The sequence below is a fragment of the Grammomys surdaster genome, unplaced genomic scaffold (assembly GCF_004785775.1).
Source record: "Grammomys surdaster isolate TR1022 unplaced genomic scaffold, NIH_TR_1.0 205, whole genome shotgun sequence".
NCBI classification, from domain to species: domain Eukaryota; kingdom Metazoa; phylum Chordata; class Mammalia; order Rodentia; family Muridae; genus Grammomys; species Grammomys surdaster.
This window is the reverse complement of record NW_021604650.1, coordinates 5,289,070-5,309,440: the sequence shown is the minus strand read 5'-3', so window position 1 is coordinate 5,309,440 and position 20,371 is coordinate 5,289,070. Positions and strand designations below refer to the sequence as shown.

The window sequence follows — 20,371 nt, the reverse complement described above, 5'->3', positions numbered from 1 at the left end:
ACACACACACACACACACACACACACACACACACACACACACACACACACACACACACAGAGTCTATTCCTACTATGACACAGCTGCTAGAGGGAAGCTTAGGTAAGCCTCTGAGCTATGCATGTTGCTAGGCCAGTGAGACAGTAATCAAGTTGAACCAAAGTGACCAATCTGGCAGCGCTCTATGCTTATGGTGGTGCTGGGGGTGTCACTGTGGGGCTGCCCTAGGTGAGCAGAGTGTGCTTTAACCTGGGGCAGCAGCAAGGGGACAGGAATGAGGGGCAGTATTACAGAGATGGTGTCAGAGAGACGGAGTCTGTATGGTCATGATAGCACACACCCCTGGTCCTTATACACGCAAAGCAGAAGCAAGAGGAGTAGGAGTTCATGGTCAGCCCTGGCTATATATCAAGTTCGAAGCTGTATCAGCTTCACAGAATCCTGTATTAAAAAAAAAAATCAAAGGTAAGAAAAAAAATCTTAAAAAGGTACTAGGTGTCACCTGCTTTGGAACAGGACACAGAGTAGGGACCACAAGTCTCTGCAAAGGCAAGATGGACAGCCTTTACTCTCCCTGTACACATGGGAGAGAGTCCACGACAAAGGGCGTGTCACTCACTACCTGTGACAAACTTTGTTCACTGTTGGTGAACACTTCCCACCCTCAAGGCAAGGCCACATGGGTGGAACTTCAGCGAGGACCCTTCAGGAGCCTTTAGGGCTGGGGCCCAGCTCAGTGACAGAACCCAAGCTTAGCCCTTATGAAGCTGGGTACAGGACGCTCTAGCTTCAACCCTAGTGCACCCACCAAACAGACAGACAAATTCAAGGTCTGCTGTGGGAGTGTGGTTTCCATATTTGGGCTGCAGGCAAGTCCCTGTCTCTGGAGATCTCAGGAGTGAGTACTCTCAATGAAGTGTGGAGTCACACAAACACCTCCCCCCGAGCAGAGGCCTCCTTCTTCCTAGAGAAGCCTCACCCTAGAGGCTGCTGCTCAAGCTTTGAGGCAGGCTGAGGTTCTAGACGCTCCTCTCCCACCTTCCCTCCTAGAATTCTCCAGGGAGAGACTTCATGGTCAGACACAACCTCGAGGTAGATCCTCCCAAGGTGGGCACTGGTGCACCCTGGGAAATATGGTGGACCCAAGTCTCCTGAGGAGCTGATGTCCGTGTCAGAGAATGCTCTGGCCACTGCCCTCCATTGCAGTTGAGTCCTTCCTGACCTATCACTGCAGAACTTACTCTGTCATTTATGGCCTCTGACTCAGTGTAAGGCAGGAAACCATCTATGATGCAGTGACCCAGAGTGCTGACTTCTGATTCCTCCTAGCAAGAACATGAAGTTCTTTAGAGCAGGTTCCTGCTGGCCTCTCTAAGATCCCCTGACACACTCCTACCCATTTCCTTCAGAAGCAGGCTCCTTCAGTGTCCTGCACCTCACCCCAGGGCCTTTGCACATACTGTTCCCTTGGAATCCTAGTTGTTAAGACTTAAGAGCACTGAACACCACTGGGCTTACTTCTTGTGGTATCTGAGGTAAATACTTAGTGGCACCCCTTACACACTGACTGGTAAGTCTCTTTAAGAGACTCCATCAGCCCCAAGACCTGAATGATCATCTTGTTGCTGCCCCCAAAGTTCTGAGGTTGCAGGCACACAAACCATTACACTCTCTCTCTCTCTCTCTCTCTCTCTCTCTCTCTCTCTCTTTCTTTCTTTAAAACAGGGATGCTGGGGATTTGAACTCAGATCTTTAAGCTTGCACAACAGGGGCTCTTACCTATTGAGCTGTCTCCCAAGTCCCATTCTGTGGTGGGTTCTTTCTTTCTTTCTTTCTTTCTTTCTTTCTTTCTTTCTTTCTTTCTTTCTTCCTTCCTTCCTTCCTTCCTTCCTTCCTTCCTTCCTTCCTTCCTTTCTTTCTTTCTTTCTTTCTTTCTTTCTTTCTTTCTTTCTTTTGTTTTTTTGAGACAGGGTTTCTCTGTGTAGCCCTGGCTGTCCTGGAACTCACTCTGTAGACCAGGCTGGCCTTGAACTCAGAAATCCGCCTGCCTCTGCCTCCCAAGTGCTAGGATTAAAGGCGTGCGCCACCGCCTGGCCTGTGGGTACTTTCATAGGCATTTTCTTAACTCCAGCCCAACCCAACAGTCCAACGTGTTCAGTGACAGCAACTATTCATAAGAGGTGTGGAATATGGGCTGAGACTGTGCCCATGGCCTGCCTCCTCTCATCACAGCTTATAGACGGATGAGGAAGCTGAGCTTAGAGCTCAGAGTCCCAGTAAACACACTGGGCTGCCCAGTGGCTTAAGACATGGCAATGAATAATCTGCCAGATCTGTCGCTGGGATGTTCACCCATTGCCCATCTCAGCTGCTGTCTGCACCCCTGCCTCCCAACCATGTAGCGCAGTCCGACTCTGAGTTGCTGCTGCAGGACATTGGCACCAAGGAGAAATCCTCAGACTGGGACTTTCAGGGAGAGGGGAGGCTGTGGGCTGTACAAGATCCAGGTGAATAGGAAGTTCTGGTAAATCTTTGACAGCTTTTCCCTGTTAGTAAGGTACTTGTCTGACCATCACAGGCTAAGACCACATAGACTGGGAAGGGATCCAGAATAGTAGTACCCCTTGGTCTACTATGGCTTCCCACACCCAAGAGTGTTCAAGGCTGTCCTGACCTTTGTTCCTGCCCTGTAACCAGTCAGCCAGTTGAGTCTGGAGGTGGTAGAGTGGGCCCTCTCTGACTCAAAGGCTACCTACAGGGTACTCATAGCTCAGTAAAAGGGCTTTCCACCTCTTTTAGGCAGCCTCTCCTAGGTGGCCCTGCCCTTCTCTCCTGTGATTTCCTTTCAGCTGGGAGCCCTACAGGTGCATGCTCAGAACCTGCAGCCAGTGTGGAAACCAGCTGCCCATGTGTGAATCCTGGATCCCCTGTTGGCAAGGCTGTACAAACTCCTGCTTGCAAAAAAGTGATCTGTCTCATTTGCTATCAGAATCATCTTGGCTCGGGAGCTGGCTGGGGGTAAAGAGTTTGCTGTGTGAGTATGAGGACCTGCATTCAGTCCCTACAATCCATGGGAAAAGCTAGGTGTTGGAGCACGTACTTGTAATCTCAGTGCTGGGGAGGCAGAGACAGGAGGATCCCTGGAGTTTCCTGGACAGCTGGTCTAGCATTACTTGGTAAGTTCCAGGTCAGTAAGAGACACTGGTTCTGAAACACAAGGTGGTGCTGGTGAGATAGCTCACTGGGCAAAGATACTTGCTGCCAAACCTGACAATCCAAGTAACCCTTGGGACTTGTGGTCGAAGGAGAGAACCAATTCCTGGATATTGTCCTCTGATCTCTATACATGTGCTGAGGTTCATGTGCACCCCTCTACATGCATACAAAATAAATTAAATGCAATACAGAGTCAAACAAAACCTCCACAAGGACAGCGGACAGCTCACGCAGAACAATGTGTGTGCCTTCCACATACATGTACACACTTATGCACCAACACACACACACACACACACACACACACACACACACACTTATATATATCCCACCACCACCACTATCTGTGGACATGCAGTAGCCACACTTCCCAGCCTTGCTTGTCTCTAAAGCTGGCCCCAGACTGTGATGGCTGGGATTAGAGTCTCTGTAGGGAACAGCTAGTTGTCCCCAACTCTGATCAGGCTCAGGCTTCAGGACTGTAATTTAATTTGGCCATTGCTATTCAGAGCTGGGTGACCTCAGACAACTTGTGACCCTCTGGATGACAGTCCACAGCAGGATTTCTCAAAGCCTGGGCTATACTGACACCTTTCAGCCAGATTAGACGATCCTTGCTCATCTTGGATACAGTGCAGACCTGTGGCCATCAGGTACACTATGTGACCCACCTTCACACCCAGTACACAGCTCTGTGGATCATGAGGCTCAGAGTCAGAAGAGAATGTTCCTGTCCCTGCAATGCGGGTGGCCCAAGCTGAAGGCTCCACTTACCCCAGAGGGCCATAAACACAGAGAAGAAGACAGTGGCAGGGTTGTCAAAGAGGTGACTGGCACGGGCTGTGGCACAGGCTGAGCTCATCTTCCAGTAGCTGCAGGTCTTGTCACACAGAGGACACATGGTGATGTTGTGTCTCTGATCACACATCTCCATGCTGTAAGACAGAGGTGGTCTCAGGTTCCCAAGTGGCCTCAAGTCCTCAAGTCCCAGTCCACTTTCCAGCGTCAATGGAGGGCAGCCATAGCAGTCACAGTCATAGCCATGTTGGCTAGCTGTGGCCACTCTATCCCTTGACAACCCTCTCTACTCCCTGCCACGTGCTTTACAGGCATGTGACTCATGCCTGACCATGAGTTTTAGGACCTCAGGCTCCATTCAAGACCCTTGACTTAAGTAAACTCCCATGGTTGGGGGGAAGGGTTCTGGATCTTCACCTCGATAGAACATTGATAGAGCCAGCTCTGAACACCCACTCACGTCCACATTCTTCTTGTGGCAGAAAGAGGCATCAGAATGTCCCCTCTGGTGTGAGCCTTGGATGGTAATTTTGGATGATGCCTGAGGTCAACATTCCTGATACCTCCGCAGCACAGGACCCCCAGGCAGCCTTCCTATTGCCTCCAGGATCTATCAAAGCCCTGCTACATGCACAGAAGCCAGCTCGTTATATGGCCAGGCTCAGAAGCCCAAGGGAGGGATGGGGTGAACTGCAGCCAGAAGGCCCTCACTGTGGCCAGACCTATGCTAGGTGACTCTCTGGTGGCACTAGGCATCATGCCATGATCCTTATAGGGCATACTGACAGCTAAAAAGGTAGAGAAAAGCCGGGCAATGGTGGTGTACACCTTTAATCCCAGCACTTGGGAGGCAGAGGCAGGCAGATTTCTGAGTTTGAGGCCAGCCTGGTCTACAGAGTGAGTTCCAGGACAGCCAGGGCTACACAGAGAAACCCTGTCTCAAAAAACCAAAAAAAAAAAAAAAAAAAGTTAGAGAAATGGTGCCCAGGACTTCTCTCTTGGGTGGCTAGGCTCAAAGGAGCAGGCCTCCAAGCTGCCAGGTCCTCAAGCATCCTGAGGGGCTCACTCAGGAAACAGAGGAGGCTCCAGGAATGGCAGGTCCTAGTCAGTGAAGTACACAGACTCAGCTTGGTTCTCAACAGGTGAGGAGTTTTGAGGCCAGGGCACCTGGGGCCTTCACTGCTCATGCTAATACATCCTGAAGTTTACAGTCTTCAGCAGAAGAGGGGGGTTGGCAGGGTGGTAGTGGTGGTGGTGTTAATCACTAATCTGGAGGTGTCCCCTGACCTGGACTGGCACTGGGAGGCTGTCACACTACAGTCTTACCTTCACAGGCGGGAGCAGGAGCCCAGAGAAGAAAGGAAACTCCTTAGGGCCATACAGCATGGTGGGAATTAAAGCCCAATCTTGGAACAAGAGCCCTGGGCTTGGAATGGCTCTTAGGGTCACAGGCCCTGCTGAGCTCAGGTTTCTAGGCTGTGTTCTACACTGTCCTGTACTCCGTGACTGTGTTCCAGTCCACAAGCTTCAGGCTCGACGTCTGTGGAAAATGAGGAGAGGGGCCAGAATACTGGCCTCTAGCCACAGCCTACCCTGAACTTTCCTTCCTTCAAACTTGGACCAGACCCTGATCTATAAATAGATGCCCAGGCTGGAGACATCATTCCCAGGGGTCAGACGGCCATCCGGGAGAAAGCTGAAGTGAATATTTTTGCTTTTTGCTTTGTTTTTTGAGATTTCTGGATCCACGTGAACTTGTGCATATATTTGTGCTGGCTCTTGGGGACTCTCCTCTGTGCCCGAGGTAGAGAACACCAGCTCCATTCTTTTTTTTGAGCATCAAAAAGGAAGCTGGTTATTCACAACAGATGTGAAGTCAAGGACAGGCTAACAGCCACCAAGACAGTGGTTTTGGAGCATCTGGGGAGATGAGATATACACATGCACATATAGGAGAGAGGAAGGCATCCAGAGGAGAGGGAGGAGACATATGCTATGGAGACTGAGGTCCTGAGTTCAAGTCTCAGCTCTGGCCTGTATGTGCAGTCTTGGGAAGGGTGCTGAGTCCTACTGTCTCAGTTTCCCAGTCTTCCTAGATGAACTGGGTGTATGGAGTACAGTGCTGCAGGACTGCTGGGAAGGAGAAGTGAGATGGACCAGCATGTGTGTGACCTTTACAAGGGCCAGTACAACTCAGCCCTAATGTGGCTGCTGCTGTCACCAGCCTCCTGGGGCCTTAAATTAGCGCAATGTTACCAGATGCCCAGGAACTGGTTCATCAGGGCCACTTCTCTCCTCAAACTGAGACAGAGGAGTAGATGGGATGACCCCAGTTGTGACCAGTCTGGTCTGAGCCCCTCTCCCTACGAACTGCTGGGTAAAAGGCTATTCCTGCTAGATCAGCTGTGTCCCAAGGCCATGCTGTCTGCTTGGCTTAAGACTGGGGAAGGCTAGAGGGCCTGAGGACTGGCCTCTGGCACAGGGAGTGCCAAGGCCCAGTTCCACCCGTCTGCCTGCCTATGAGCCTCTGTGGCTTTAAGCTGTCCTCCTTGCCAGCCTCAGCTTCTAATACAAATGCCAGCAGCAAACAAACAGCCTTTTTCTTAGGGCCTTTAAGCTCAGCCCAAATCAAGAAACACAGCCTGAAGGTCCAGTGATCAGAACGATTGGTGGCACAGGGTACACAGGGTGGTTTGTCACTGGCCACCCCTTCCCTGTGACCTCAGTCTGATCTGACAGACTCCAAGAGGGGACTACATGGCTCTGGCTGCCATGCAAGATCAACTGGGGCAGAGGCCAAGGTTGGACAGGCCTGGGCATTGTCTGTGCCCCTAGATGATTACTGTTTGCCTTTCTGACCATGTGATTTAAGGAGGCTGAGCAGCCAGAGTAAAAAACCTGGGCATTTTCTCTAGGGAGTCCACACCCTGAGCGAGCAGAGCCCCCTCTACTCGGGGACATCATGGGAATACCCCCACTCCACTTCCTGCTTCTCACAAGCTTTGAGCTCTGTCAGTTGACAAGGAGCCTTACATCTACCAAATCTCAGCCATTTTCATCTGTCCCATCAGCAAATCCCAGCATGCATTGCATTATCTTTGCATTACAAAGCCTTGTGTTATCCATGCAGACACAGGAACAGCTTTCTTCTGCTTGGGACTGAGAGAACTGGGCAGGGAATTCTGGGGAATGGATTACATAGTAAAACATGGAAGGGGCTGAGGATGGCTCAGTGGCTAAGCACACTGGTTGATCTTCTAGGGTCCCAGAAAAAAAATATATGTATATATGTATATTGTCTGACAAGATCCTGCCTCTTCCCCAGCTGTCAGAAACAGGGTTCTTTACTGACTGGAAACAGTGATATTCCAATCTGTAACCCCATGTCAGAGCACGGTTCTAAGAAGGTCCTGCAGCTGGCCATGAGGTTGGGCCAGCTCAGATCCCCCGTGTGGCCTCAGGACACAGGTGCCCCTCGGTATTATGTCTTCTATAGAGTCCAGGATTTCTCCCTACCTGGGGATGTTTTCGTCCACAGTGGCACATCCGTAGAGAAAAACAATGACACCCACGATTGAGGCGGGGATGAGCATCTGGGTGTAGGCTCCAAGCCAGGCAAAGTACAGGCCAACCTTCTCCCCAAAGTATTTCCTATGCCAAGAAACAGAGATGCACTCACACCCTAGACCATGGGACATATAATGCCCGCTGCCCCTCCACCCCTGCAAGAACAACCCCAACTGGGTCACTGTTTTTCCTGAGAGTCGGAGTGTGAGGCTCTAGGGGACTCCATCAGACTTGGGGTTCTATCTAGTCTCTGTTTGCTCTTCCTTTTCTTTGTTTGTCTGTCTGTTTGTTTCTTTCCTTTTTTCTTTTTCCTTTTTAGTAATAATTTGAACCAAGGACCTCACACACGCTAGGCAAATGCTCTCCCACTAAACTATAACCCTGAACATATTTATATTCTCTTTCTCTTCCTTCCCTCCCCCCTCTCCTCTCCTGCCTCTCCTCTCATAGCACAGGCTAGCCCCAAGTTCACTATATAACTGAGGATGACCTTGAACTTGTGATTCTCTTCACTTCCAAGCACTTGGATTACAGGTAGGCACTGCCTTGCCTGGCTTACACCATGGAGCCTAGGGCACAGGCATGCTAGGTATACATTCTACCAGCTGAGCTGAATCTCCAGCCTCTTTTGGAGACTGGATTTTTCTCTATAGTGCAGACCTCACTATATAGCCCAGGTTGGTCTTAAATTCCCATTCTTCCTGCCTTAGCCTCCCAAGTACTGGATTGTCTATGCGTCACCAGGTTAGACTTTGCCTCTCCTCCATGCCTTGGGGGAAGGGTGTACTTCTGTTTGTAAAGCCCTCAGTGGTGGTCCAGGTGTGTCCCCATGGCTCTGGGTTCCATCCCAAGCCCTATTCAGTGTAAGCAACAAATGAAACTTGGTCAAATGCATCAAGCAAACCCTCCTACTCCCATAGAGTCTGCTAGCCCTCCCTGCCTGACATGCACTGTCACCATTCATACCCTCATCCACAAGCCGACACAGGACCTGAAGCCCAGCCTATTGGCTTTTCAGGCTGTCCTGCAGATCCTCTCCAACCTTGTTACACATTCTCATGTGTTGAGGCAGGTGCTTCTTCCTCTCAATACCCAAAAGCAGGTGACCTCAGCAACTGCCCTGGTGGCCAGGCTGAGGAGGACTCAAGGAGAGTCAGTGGGTGTGGTCAAACGCTAGTCATCCAGCAGACACAACTAGGTAGTGTCACCAATTCTACTCCAGCTGCCTTGCTTCTGGGAGACTCAATGGCCCAAACAACCTTCAAATACAAGCAGATTCCCAGGTGGCTAAATATTTGGAGCAGTTAACAAGCCAGGGACTTTATAATCCTGACACAGCCTTGAGTCTTGCTTCACACAGACACTGGCTAAGAGGCCAGTTGTGCCCCCACTTACCTGACCAGGTCAATGGGCTGGTATTTGTAGAAGACTCCGTAGCTTGCCCATTCTTCATACAGGAGCTGAAAGGAATGGGGGAAAAGTTGGTGGAGAGGCCTCTCTCTCTCTCTCTCTTTCTCCCTCCCCACCCCCTCCAGCTTCAGGGTCTTTCCTAACAGGATAGATCCCAGCACACCTGTCTGTGTACTGTCCTTGTATACCTCCATTGCTACTCATGCTGTGCCCTAGAAGAGCTTCCGGGTTTCAGTCAGCCACTCTATCATTCATTCATTCACTCGTTCATTCAACAAATGCTTAGGGAATGCCAGGGAGGGGATTAGCATTACAGGTTCAAGTGGGGATGGAGAAGATGTTTCTAGAAGGTCATGAAATCTCGGCTTTTCATGACTGGACTGGGAATTCACCTATGACAAATGATAATAAGAGATCCCTTGGGTCAGATACCGAATTTGTTTATTATCTAAAATGTGTCAAACCATCAGCGTTCAAGCAGGGACACATGGATGGTACAGTTGAAAGAGAATCCCCTGGTGTACAAAGATAGCACAAGATTCATCTCCAGAGACAGGCTGCCTGATTAACACGTTTTGGGAAAGGACCAGGGCCAGCCAGGTGGCTCAGGATGTAAAGGTGCTTGCCCTCAAGCTTGGCAACCTGAATTCTATCCCCAGGACATGGTAGAAGAGAACTGATTCCTACAGTTGGTCCTTTGGCCTCAACACATGTTCTCTGTCTGTCTGTCTGTCTGTCTGTGTCTCTCTCTCTCTCCCTCTCTCCAGCTGCATAGTCTCTTATGATGGGACAGTGGCCCAAACCCCACTGTCTGTGTATCGTCATTGCTACTGTGCACGAACTGGGTGGAAACAGGGCCCAGAGACCCTCCTTGGCACATACCCTCTATGCCTAGCCTGGCAAGGAATTACCAGGCAATGGGCTCTGTCTCCACACACTTCCCAAGGGGGTCCCAGGTCAGAGCTCCTCTGCCAGTCTTCATGGGACAGGACTGTCTGGTTCTCAACCATTCCTCCTCTGTTGGCAACAGAACACTAATGGAGAGGAGACTAGGTAGGAATGGCTGTGTGGACTCCCCTGTCCCTGTCTCTTACTCTGTTGCTTGTCATGTGTCTTCTTTCTGTAATATTCAACTACATTTATATATTCAAATTATATGCCTCTGTCTCCCTTCTTGCCCCCACCGTGTGTGTGTGTGTGTGTGTGTGTGGACAGGTTTAGGTAGGTATACTGGCTGGCTTTGTGTTTCAACTTGCTACAAACTGGAATTATCACAGAGAAAGGAGCTTCAGTTGAGCAACTGCCTCCATGGGATCCAGCTGTAAGGCATTTTCTCAGTTAGTGATCAAGAGGGGAGGGTCCACTGTGGGTGGTGCCATCCCTAGGCTGGTAGTCTTGGGTTTTATAAGAAAGCAAGCTGAGCAAGCCAGGGGAAGCAAGCCTGTATGTAACATCCCTCCATGGCCTCGGCATCAGTTTCTGCTTCCTGACCTGCTTGAGTTCCAGTCCTGACTTCCTTTGGTGATGAACAGCAGTGCGGAAGTGTAAGCTGAATAAACCCTTTCCTCCCCAACTTGCTTCTTAGTCATGATGTTTGTGCAGGAATGGAAACCCTGCCTAAGACAGTAGGCGTGTATGTGCACGTGTGCGTGTGTCCAGGTATGTATAAGGCCAGAAGGCAGTCTTGGGTGCCATCCACCGCTTTTGATCTCCCATCATCTTGAGCTCACTAGTCAGACTGGCTGTCCACAGCACCCCAAGGCCCTCCTGTTTCTCTTTGCAAGCTGCCATGTTGACTTATTTTCCACACAGATTCTGAGGACTGAATTCAGGTCCTTGTGCTTATGAGAGAAGTACTTTAGCAACTGAGCTTTTTCCTGAGCCCCTTAACATTCAAATTTAAAAATGAGGTGGGGTGAGTCTCTATTCGGGTGTTGTGCATTCATGAAAACATTATCCCAGACATTCTTAGGGACTGGACGTGTGAACTCTCTGCATACGTACAGCCCCGAGTCTCATGTGACTACTAGGAGCTGGGACCTTTTGAGAGGAAATCAGGGTTAACCTGAGGTCACATAGTTGGGGCCCTGACTCCAGACACCATGGCTCTTTGATGGAGCAGAGCAATGCTATCTGCAGGTAGGAAACTTAGTTAGTCATCTTATAGGTTTTCTGAATGCTCCTCCCATGAGTAGCTGTGGTTTCCACAATGCCTGGGGTCCTCTCTCAACTCAAAAGGTCCAGAGTAGAAGGGGAGAATTGACTGGCAGGGTAGCATGATCTCCACTTGGGAGTTCCTTCCTGTCTGTCTATCTGTCTATCTGTCTATCTGTCTATCTGTCTATCTGTCTATCTGTCTATCTATCTATCTATCTATCTATCTATCCATCCTCTTTTTGAGACAGTATTGTAGCCTGGCCCTATCTATCTATCTATCTATCTATCTATCTATCTATCTATCCATCCATCCATCCATCTTCTTTTTGAGACAGTATTGTAGCCTGGCCATGACTCTGTGCGTAGCTGAGGATTACCTTGAACTCTTAGTCTTTCTGCCTTCAACTCCTGAATACTAATTAGGATTCCAGGTGTAGCCACCATGCCGGTTTATGCAGTACTTGGGAATGAACCCAAGGCCTTATACAGGCTTGGCAAGCACTCTACTGACCGAGCTGTGTCCCCAGCCCCTTCCTGACACTCCTTCTGCAGCTCTTTGAATTAACAATTGTGTGTTTCATTAACAGGCTGTCCACACACCTCCAGGAAGCAGGCTAGAAAACAAGTGAGAGCCAGAGGCAACAGTGAGGAACAGGGAGCCCTGCTGGGAGGCTGGGACTTGTCTGCCAGTTCCCTCCCAGCATGGCCTTCTCTGCCCCTAAAGTCCCAGGTTGGGCTCACACAGGATGCACACCACCACCTTCTCAGAGTGGCTTCCCAGTAGGAACTTGAGAGGAAGTGTCAGCATGCCTGAGCCAGGGCAGATTCAGGGAGCCCTGGACAGACCTGCTTCTGTCTCTCCTTTGCACCAAAGTCTAGCTAAGGGGCACTCTTTCCTCCTGGGTCACTCTAGGAACCTGATGGCTCGTGTGTGTCCCTATGATCTGCACAGGTAATACAGACATGCGTCTCTCCGGATAGCAACACAGGCCACCAGCAAACCTTGAGGAATCAACACTACACTCCTGGCAGGTGACCAGCCAGCAACCTCTGCTGGTCCATTGGTAGATCCATTCATCTATAAATCCTAAATCCATCTTTATAGCCACCCACTCATCCATCTACCATCTACCATCTACCTGTGACTGTGCACTGCTCTGTACCATGACCTGATGGCAGCAGGGGTCGGGGGACCAGGGAAAGAGACTTGGGGTAGGGGAAGGACAAAGAGAGAGGCAGGGAAATGCAATTGAGAGGAGAAGAGGGGGAGGGAGGGAAGCATGGGGGGGGGATGAGAGACAGAAAGAGGGAGAGGGAAGAGGAAGGAAAGCAGGGAGAAGAAGTTGGGAAGGGGGAGGGAGGGAGAGAGGGAAACAGATGGGTGAGAATTCACAACTTTCTTGGAAATAAAGTGTTTAAAAGAAGAAAAAAAAACACCTCAAGAGAATTGGACCACTTCATGTAACCACTGTCATGGGGTCTGGCTGGCCTGAGTGGCCTCTGCAGGCCCATCATCATTCTGACAGAGGCTAGGAGACAACACTGAGTTTTCTACATGAGTACCACCACACTGAACTCTTCCTGCTCTGAGGTAACCTCCCTCACCCTTGATGTCAAGCAAACAGCTCACAGGGAGATTCGCTTGCCCTTGGGAGAAGCCTGGGGGCCTCTTTAGCCTCCGTCAGCATAGAAGGGGTAGGGCTCAGGGTGGGTGGGCTGTGAACTGCTGCAGACTTGGGCAGGCTGGGGACCATCTTCAATAACTGTTAAACAGATGAATAAGGAGTTTGGATTCATTTTCCATATTATTGTGACTCTTAGTCCAGGACAGAGGTGGGGCAGACTCTCTCCAGCCACATCTCATGATACCAGAACCCCTTCCTTAGAGGTCTGATTGACCCTTTATCTATGGGACCCTCACTGGCCTCAGGCGGATCCTGTAGCTGGCTGCAGCCATGCATAACTTAGGTGTATGTCCTGGGTTTGATCAGTATTTTCCTTGGCATTGATCAGAAGTTGCCTGTGGTCCTGGAGGAGGTTGGCTAGAGGCCACAAGTGACTATGATTAAGGCAGCAAGTCTGTGCTGAGCCCTGTTCACACCCACCTCTGGCAGAAACCTCACTGCCACACTGCTCAGCCAGGAAAATATCCTTGCTGCACTTTGTTTCTTTGGTCCTGTCAGGTACCTGGGGTCAGGTTCTGGTGGGTTCCCATTCATCCATTCATCTACCAATCCATCTTTATAGCCATTCATCCATCCATCCACCCACCCATCTATTTATCCACAGATACAATGGGAATAGCAAGGAAGAAGCCATAAATTTTGTCACAGAAAAGTGAAAAATTTCATTCAAACCAAGCCACAAAAAAATGGAGGCATAATGGGAGAGCACAGGTTCTGTGACAGGATCAAAATTCTTACTGTAGCTTCCCCTCTTTCTTCCATCCATCATATCTACTCACCGACACACCCACCAGCCATCCACCCAGCCATTCATCCATCTATCCACTCATCCATCCATTCAACCAACCATTCATTCATCTACTCATCCATCCATCTATCTACCTATCCACTTAGCCATCCAACCATTCATCCATCCATCCATCTATCCACTCATCCATCCATCCATCCATCCATCCATCCACTCATCCACCCACTTATCTTTTTCTCCATCTACTTACTTATCAGTCTATCCATCCTTATATCCATCTATGTATCCATTCATCCATTCACTCACTCACTCATCTATCTATCTGTCCACTCACCATCTATCCATCTACCATCCTTAGGTATACCCATTACTCTACTTATCTATACACCCACCCACACACCCACTCATCTATTTATCCAACTTATGACTACCTACCCATCTAACTATCACTTTTTTTTTTTTGACCAGGTCTTATACTCTTTGCTGGGACATAAAATTCATTGGAGTGTGGCATGTTCCCAGTAGAGTTAATAGCTAGGCCTGGACAACTGGAACTGTGTTGCTGGACCTGGCGTTCAGCAGAGCCAGGAAGTTATCTGGATAAGTAATAGCTATTCCTGGCATGGTGTGACTGTCAGCTGCATCACTGTGACCAGCATGATGGCTGGTATGGCTGAAGCTCTGAGGAGAGTAGGGGGCTAGGATTGTGGGGACAAAATGAAGTGGATGCTGTCCATAAAAGAAGGACCTCAGCCAAAAGGTCCACAAAGGGTGAGGGGGTAGACTCTAAGGCCAGAGCTTGCTAGAACATGGAGTAGATGTGCTTTTCCAACAGGATTGGATAGGGGAGTGCAGCGGGTCATGGGGTCTCAGATGAATGCCAGATGGGACACTAAAAATAACCAAATATGTCATTTTTATGCTAAATCAGATAGAATCTTCAGTAGATTCCCGGGCAGGCAAGTTGCATCAAGTACTAACCATTTAAAAACAAGCCTGGGGCTGGAGGGGTCTGAGAGGCAAGGACATGCTACCCAGAAGTTCCCATGCCTAGGATGTGGGGACAAGGCCTCTATTGTAAGCTTCATAAGGGAGCACCCTGCATACCACTTGCAGAGGGACAGGGGAGGAGCAGAGGTCCAGAAAGGGCTCCCTCTCCACAAGGGAGGCCTGGGTTTGGTTAACAGTCTTGCTTGGATGTAACTTTGGAAGTCTGGCAATGGGTAGAGGCATTGCTGAGTATGGAACAGGCAGCTGGGGAGAGACACTCACACGGGGTCAGCTTCTTGGGGATCCCCTGTGCAGAGCAAGGATTCTGGACTGCTGGAGAAATGAGGAAGGCCAGCAGAGAATGACACATAGTGTTTCCCAGAGTTCCACTGAACTGCTCGGTAACTTCCCTATTCAAAAGGGCTCCAGGTAAGTTTGAACACCATAAAACCAGTTCTCCGGGGTGTTGTGCAAACTGTGGCTCTCTGGGCAACTGACCACTGTGAGTCCATGTATACTGCTCCCAGAGCTGGTGGAATGAGGCCAGGTACCCTCAACAACCATGGGATCCAGGGACATGGTGCAGGGCCATCCCTTAAGACAGGGGTTCCCTGGAAGCCAGTGTGGGAGAGGAGGGTAGAGAGGAAAGAATGGAATCCTAAGAAGTATTTTTCCTTTGCATGGTCAGGTACCTGTCAAGGGCTAGGTAAACTGACTGTGGGAAGGAAACAGAGAGCCCCCAGGTGCTTGCCCCTCTCAGCCCTGCCTCCCACTCTGCTTTCACACACTTACTTTCCTGTCGTTGAACTCAACGTTGTCACCCTCATAGTCCCCCTGTGAATGAAAGCAAAAGTAAGTTCCAACCATGCCATGGTACATGAGGTTGACCAGATTCCCCTCCTCCCATGGTCAGGGCTGTGCTAGTTCTGTTGGCCACTTAGCTGGCTTCTGATGCCAGACTCCTCAAGCTCTGTCTCTCCTTGACCTAGAGTGGGATCTGAGAGGAGACCCATCACGTTGCCTTGAAGTTGGCAGGGCTAAAGAAAGGGGGTTTTGAGGGGAAAGAAACTCTTCCTCTAACAAGAACATGTGGTGTACTCTGATGTCCCCAGAGCCCTGTCTAGGCATTTACTGCCAGGTATCCCACAGAACGTTCCACAATTTTTGCATATCTAGATCTCTGAGCTCAACATAGCCAGAGGCTCAGAGATGCAGCCTGATGTTCCTGAGGACACACAGCTAAGTTTGATCAGACCCAGAACTCACAACCAGATCTCTAAAGTCAAAGGATGAGAGGATCCAAAAGTTGAAAATGAGTCCTCAAAGCACTAAGGGTGAACAGCAAGAAAGTGGCTTTCTATAGCAGTCTCTGTCACATATAGTTTGCCTGGGCCAGCCACTTCCCTTCTCTAGTCATTCAACAGGTACAGCTCTGGCCTCTTAGAATCAGTCTAGGGCCCCCTCCATTGGTCAGCAACATTCTCAGTGTCTGCCAACCCCTGCCAGATGGGAGAGAATCTGGCCATGTCCCCAGGCAAGTGGCCGATAGCTGGGGTCTGAGGACAGTAGGGCCAGCTTCCTTCTGGATTCTTGGGGCTCCTCTTCTGCCCAGGCTCAGATCCTTAGGGTGTTTTCATGAATGAGTCTCATGGTTCCAGTATGGATTCATTCATACCAGAGGCTTGTTCATGGTGATCCGATGCCAAGCCGGAAGGAAGCTAAGAAGCCACCAAGCAGCCAACATAAATGTCACCAGCCTTTCTGTGCAGGTGATACCTCTAATTACTGGAGACCTCCCCAGGGTCTCACTCAGAACAGGCGATTCTTGGTCAGCACACGGGGATAATGCTGGCTACACAGCTGGCCATGGTGCCCCATATCCGCCATGGCTACCCAGATGACCGTGGTGCCCCACATTTGCCTAGAGATATGAGGTAAAAGAATGAACAGTCCACAGGGATGAGGAGAGGGTAAGGATGCCCCAGGCCAGGAATGAAGAAAAGAGCATGGATGGAGGACGATCTAAAAGGTGGATACAGAAAATGCAAACAAGCACCAGGCACAGTACAATGAACACACCATGGACCCCATGCTGGCCCACTGACTGCCCCCTCAATCTGTGCCCTCTATTTAAGGACATGGGGCACACTTGGCTCCCTTCAGAGTGAGATATTTCCCCTCTAGAGCCTACAACAAGGTCTTAGTATGTAGCTCATAAAAGTCTCAAATTCGCCATTCCCCTGCTTCAGCCTCCTGGCTTCCTTAGCTATTTCAGTGTGAGCTTTGATACTTAAAGGGATGGGTACTCTTCAGTTGTTTGCAAAGTGTATGGGGAGAAAGTTCCTTACTGTCCAGAGGTTCTGGACTCTGCTTCCAGGCTGTGTGTTCCACAAGCCTCTGTGTCCCTATCTTTAATGTGGGAAGTGTGACCACCACTGGTTTTCATATGGCTACTTCATCAAGATTACTGGCAGGTCTGCTTAGTGAAGATGGAGCATTTGATCTCCAGTGAAGGAAGACATGCAGTACCACTGGAGACACACAGCCAGCTGCTGATCACTTTATCCCCAGTTCCTCACAGGAATTGTGTGACTTCACACAAGTTACTAAACCTCTCTGAGTTTGTGTCCACATTGGATTAAATGAGACAAAGCTTCCCCTTGTCCCAGGGTCTGAAACCAAACAGCTTTGGCATATGTAAATTCCCAGAGATATTTTCCAATCCTTTCTCTTTAAGACTTAAAGGGCCAGGTCAAAGTATACCTGGCACTTTAGCTTCTGGGCCCCAGCTACACCAGGGCAAACAGGGCAGAGCTAGGCTGCCTGCTCTGGGCAAGACTGTATCCTGGAGTCCAGTGGAGTCCTTCAGAGAGAGAGGTCAACAGTGAAACAGGGACTTTATGAGAGGGACCAGGAGTACTATCAGGACCTGAAGGATCAGGGCCCTACCCTAGAAATGTTCACAAAGAAATATACCCCTTAAGGAGGAGGTTAGAGATCCAGAGTCATGCAAGCACACATCCCCCTCCCGCACACACACAGTGGTCACACTCCCTGTGGGATAAGGGACATTGGAAGGACAATGAATGGAAAACGAAATCAAGGGTGCTGGGGAAAAGACAGGGGGAGCATCACTGTCAGGCCAGGGGAACAGCACATGCAAAGGCACAAAGGAGGGAAGCTGGGCCAAATGACCCCCAAATCTCTGGCTCTGCAGGTGGGGAAGGCTCCAGCCAGGGGTGGTAACTGAAGCTGAGGTGGCAGATAAGCCTAGCATGGCCTCTCTCCCAAGGTCCCTCTGTGCTCTTTTAGCAATCCTTCTGAAAGTAGTTCCTTGCCTGTGCTTGCTCTGACACCCCACATCTGCCTTGCTGTTTCACAGGTATCAGTCTTACCAGGACACCAGGTCTCTGACCAGACTGCTCAAGGCCAGTGGAAACAAGAGACCAGCACGGGGCCTGGGTCTGCTGATACCCAGCCCTGTCTTCTTTTCCTCCTGCTTTGGGTTCCTAGACTATGCTATACTCCACGTTTGGCAAGTTCCAGAGAGTCTGTCTGGGGCTCACACACCACCAGGCCCCACGAACGACCTGGTCCCTGTTTCCATAAAAACAATAAGGAGAGAATTCTGTACCCTCCTTCACCCCTGGTCACAGCAAAAGCTAAATTTCTCAAGGAGAGGCCTGCTGGATTTGGACACTCAGCCCAGGAAGTCGGCCATTTGCTGTACACAGAACCCTGGTGATTGCCAGAGCCTGGGGCGGCAGGACCAGAGCCAGGGCAAACACCCTGTGGATCAGCTGGCTGCGAGGTATGGAGGAAGCCAGCCTGGCATCTCCAACAGTTGCCCCTGTCTTCATGGGATTGTTCTGCCAGCCAACACTGCTCTCTGTGTGACTTTTCTAGCTCCCACTGGGGGGGGGGGGAGAAGGTGGAGCAGGAAGCTATGACCACAGGATAATTGTAGCTCCCAGGGGGTCAGGGGGGTGGCCCTCAAAGATTTGGAGAGATCAACTGATGTAGAAATTAACTATGTGTGAAGATGACTTACGTCGTGCAGAGGGTATGCAGCTGAGTATACGCCATTGGCCAGGAGGCTGGTGATACCTTTAAAAACAGAGGTAGAGAGAAGTTAAGGACTAGCAGGCCTGCTGCCCCGCATCTGGAAGTCAGAGCCATCACAGGGCATCCCTGCTCACAGGGATGCTGCTTGAAGCTTGCACCAGGCTACCCAGAGCCCAGTCACCATCTTGGGGTTCTTCCCCAGGTAGAAGGCAGCAGGGCGAGTTAGCTATCCACTAGAGATGATTTCAACATGCTTGATTGGCAGGGTTAAGAAGACGCAGAGCACACCCCAAGAGAAAGTTCTGTCCCCGAGGAAGGAGGCAGAACAGTTCAGTCACCCCCAAACCTCGGATTCGCCAGCTACCCCCACCGGCCTGAGGGAGAACCTGCAGATGGACAGACGGCCTCCGAGTGGTCAGAGAAGCTGATCATGAGAGATGACGGATGGGAAATTGATGGTGTCGGGAAACACACATACAATTTGGAATTAGCTTGTAAGTTGATGGGAGAAGCGGAAGAGGAGGCCCCGCTCTTACCGTATTTCCCACACTTCCGCCGTTTACTTAGAAGGGCAGAGTCCTTCCTTCTTCCCTCTCCTTGCCCTGTTTACACATTGGCTATTAGTTACACAGAAGGGCCTAGAAGGGTCAAAGCTACATTTTGGGGAGACAGCTGGTGGTGGCAAGGGGCTCACAGTCAAGTGCTCAGGGCAGAAGGAAGATGGCCGGGCCCTTGTTGCCTGGGTCTGGAAGCCCACACTGACATAGAAGAAATAAAAGTCTACAACCTGTCTCTTGGAAAGGATGCCATGCCTGGCTCTGGAACCTGATACTGATGAGGTGGAGGAGAGTGGACTGCAGGAGGAGGGGATCCTGGGAGACTGCTCTGGTTTTGACATGCTCAGAACCAATGTCTTAGATCCTCATCCCCCCCAAACCCCAACTGCTGACCCAGAGCTCCCTGACAGGCAGAAGCGGCTTTCTACACGATCTCTTGTGCGTCAACTTTTTTTGCAGCCTGGAAGCTAACTCTATTCAATGTGGCTAGATGACATTTGAAAAATAACCTAAACAAGGCCCATCTCTTTGGACAGTGGCCTGGAATAGCCAGAGGCCCTGAGGGACATACAGGAATCAAAATCAGAGGTGGTTGGAACACATGGCTGAAGCCATGGTCACAAGTGGAAAATTCACCCCACATCAAGAACATACGTGGGGCTGGATCCTGGCCAGTGGTCTCCTTACCCTTCCTAGGACTCAACCAGGGTGGAGTCTCCACAGGCTCTCCCTTGGGCCTACCAATCCCTTCAAGCCCTCACCTGAGAGGCCTCCCTGGACCTGGGCTCCTAACCACTGGAGCTTCCCCAGCCTTCTGTCTGAGAGACTCCATTCTAGTTTAAGTGTTTCCTTGCCCTAGAACGCAAGTACCTGAGGGCAGCCCCTGAACAGACAAGCCGGCAGGAGCCAGTCACTACTTGATAGGTCAGTAAGTGACTTTGTAAGTCACCAGAGCTCCTGAGCCAGGTATCAACATGAAGTAGGATTATGAAGGCACCTTGATCTTTCTCTTCCACCCAGAGGCAAGGGAACCAGAGAAGTAAAACTATGGGTAGGAAACAACCCAGATCCTTTACCTCAGGGTCAAGCTAGAACAGGGGTCAGCTCCAGCCCAGCTATGCTCTATATATCTTCATGGAAGCCATATTCATTTCTATGGATGGGACCTGATAGTGCCT

The 20,371-nt window shown here is 50.2% G+C and overlaps 1 protein-coding gene across 3 annotated transcripts in view; it reads right to left on the bottom strand.

Annotated features, from left to right (window-relative positions):
• Positions 1 to 20,371, bottom strand: part of Ano1 (anoctamin 1) — a 92,084-nt gene that overhangs the window by 42,642 nt on the left and 29,071 nt on the right. For 2 of the 3 annotated variants that reach the window (XM_028770969.1, XM_028770968.1), the window contains exons 7-12: positions 19,173 to 19,238; positions 18,623 to 18,678; positions 15,364 to 15,405; positions 8,977 to 9,041; positions 7,531 to 7,665; positions 3,991 to 4,151 (exon numbers count right to left, since the gene is read on the bottom strand). In XM_028770969.1, the coding sequence (XP_028626802.1) occupies positions 3,991 to 4,151; positions 7,531 to 7,665; positions 8,977 to 9,041; positions 15,364 to 15,405; positions 18,623 to 18,678; positions 19,173 to 19,238 (525 nt within the window). The remainder of the gene's footprint in view (positions 1 to 3,990; positions 4,152 to 7,530; positions 7,666 to 8,976; positions 9,042 to 15,363; positions 15,406 to 18,622; positions 18,679 to 19,172; positions 19,239 to 20,371) is intronic. The other variant, XM_028770970.1, reaches the window with a different exon arrangement.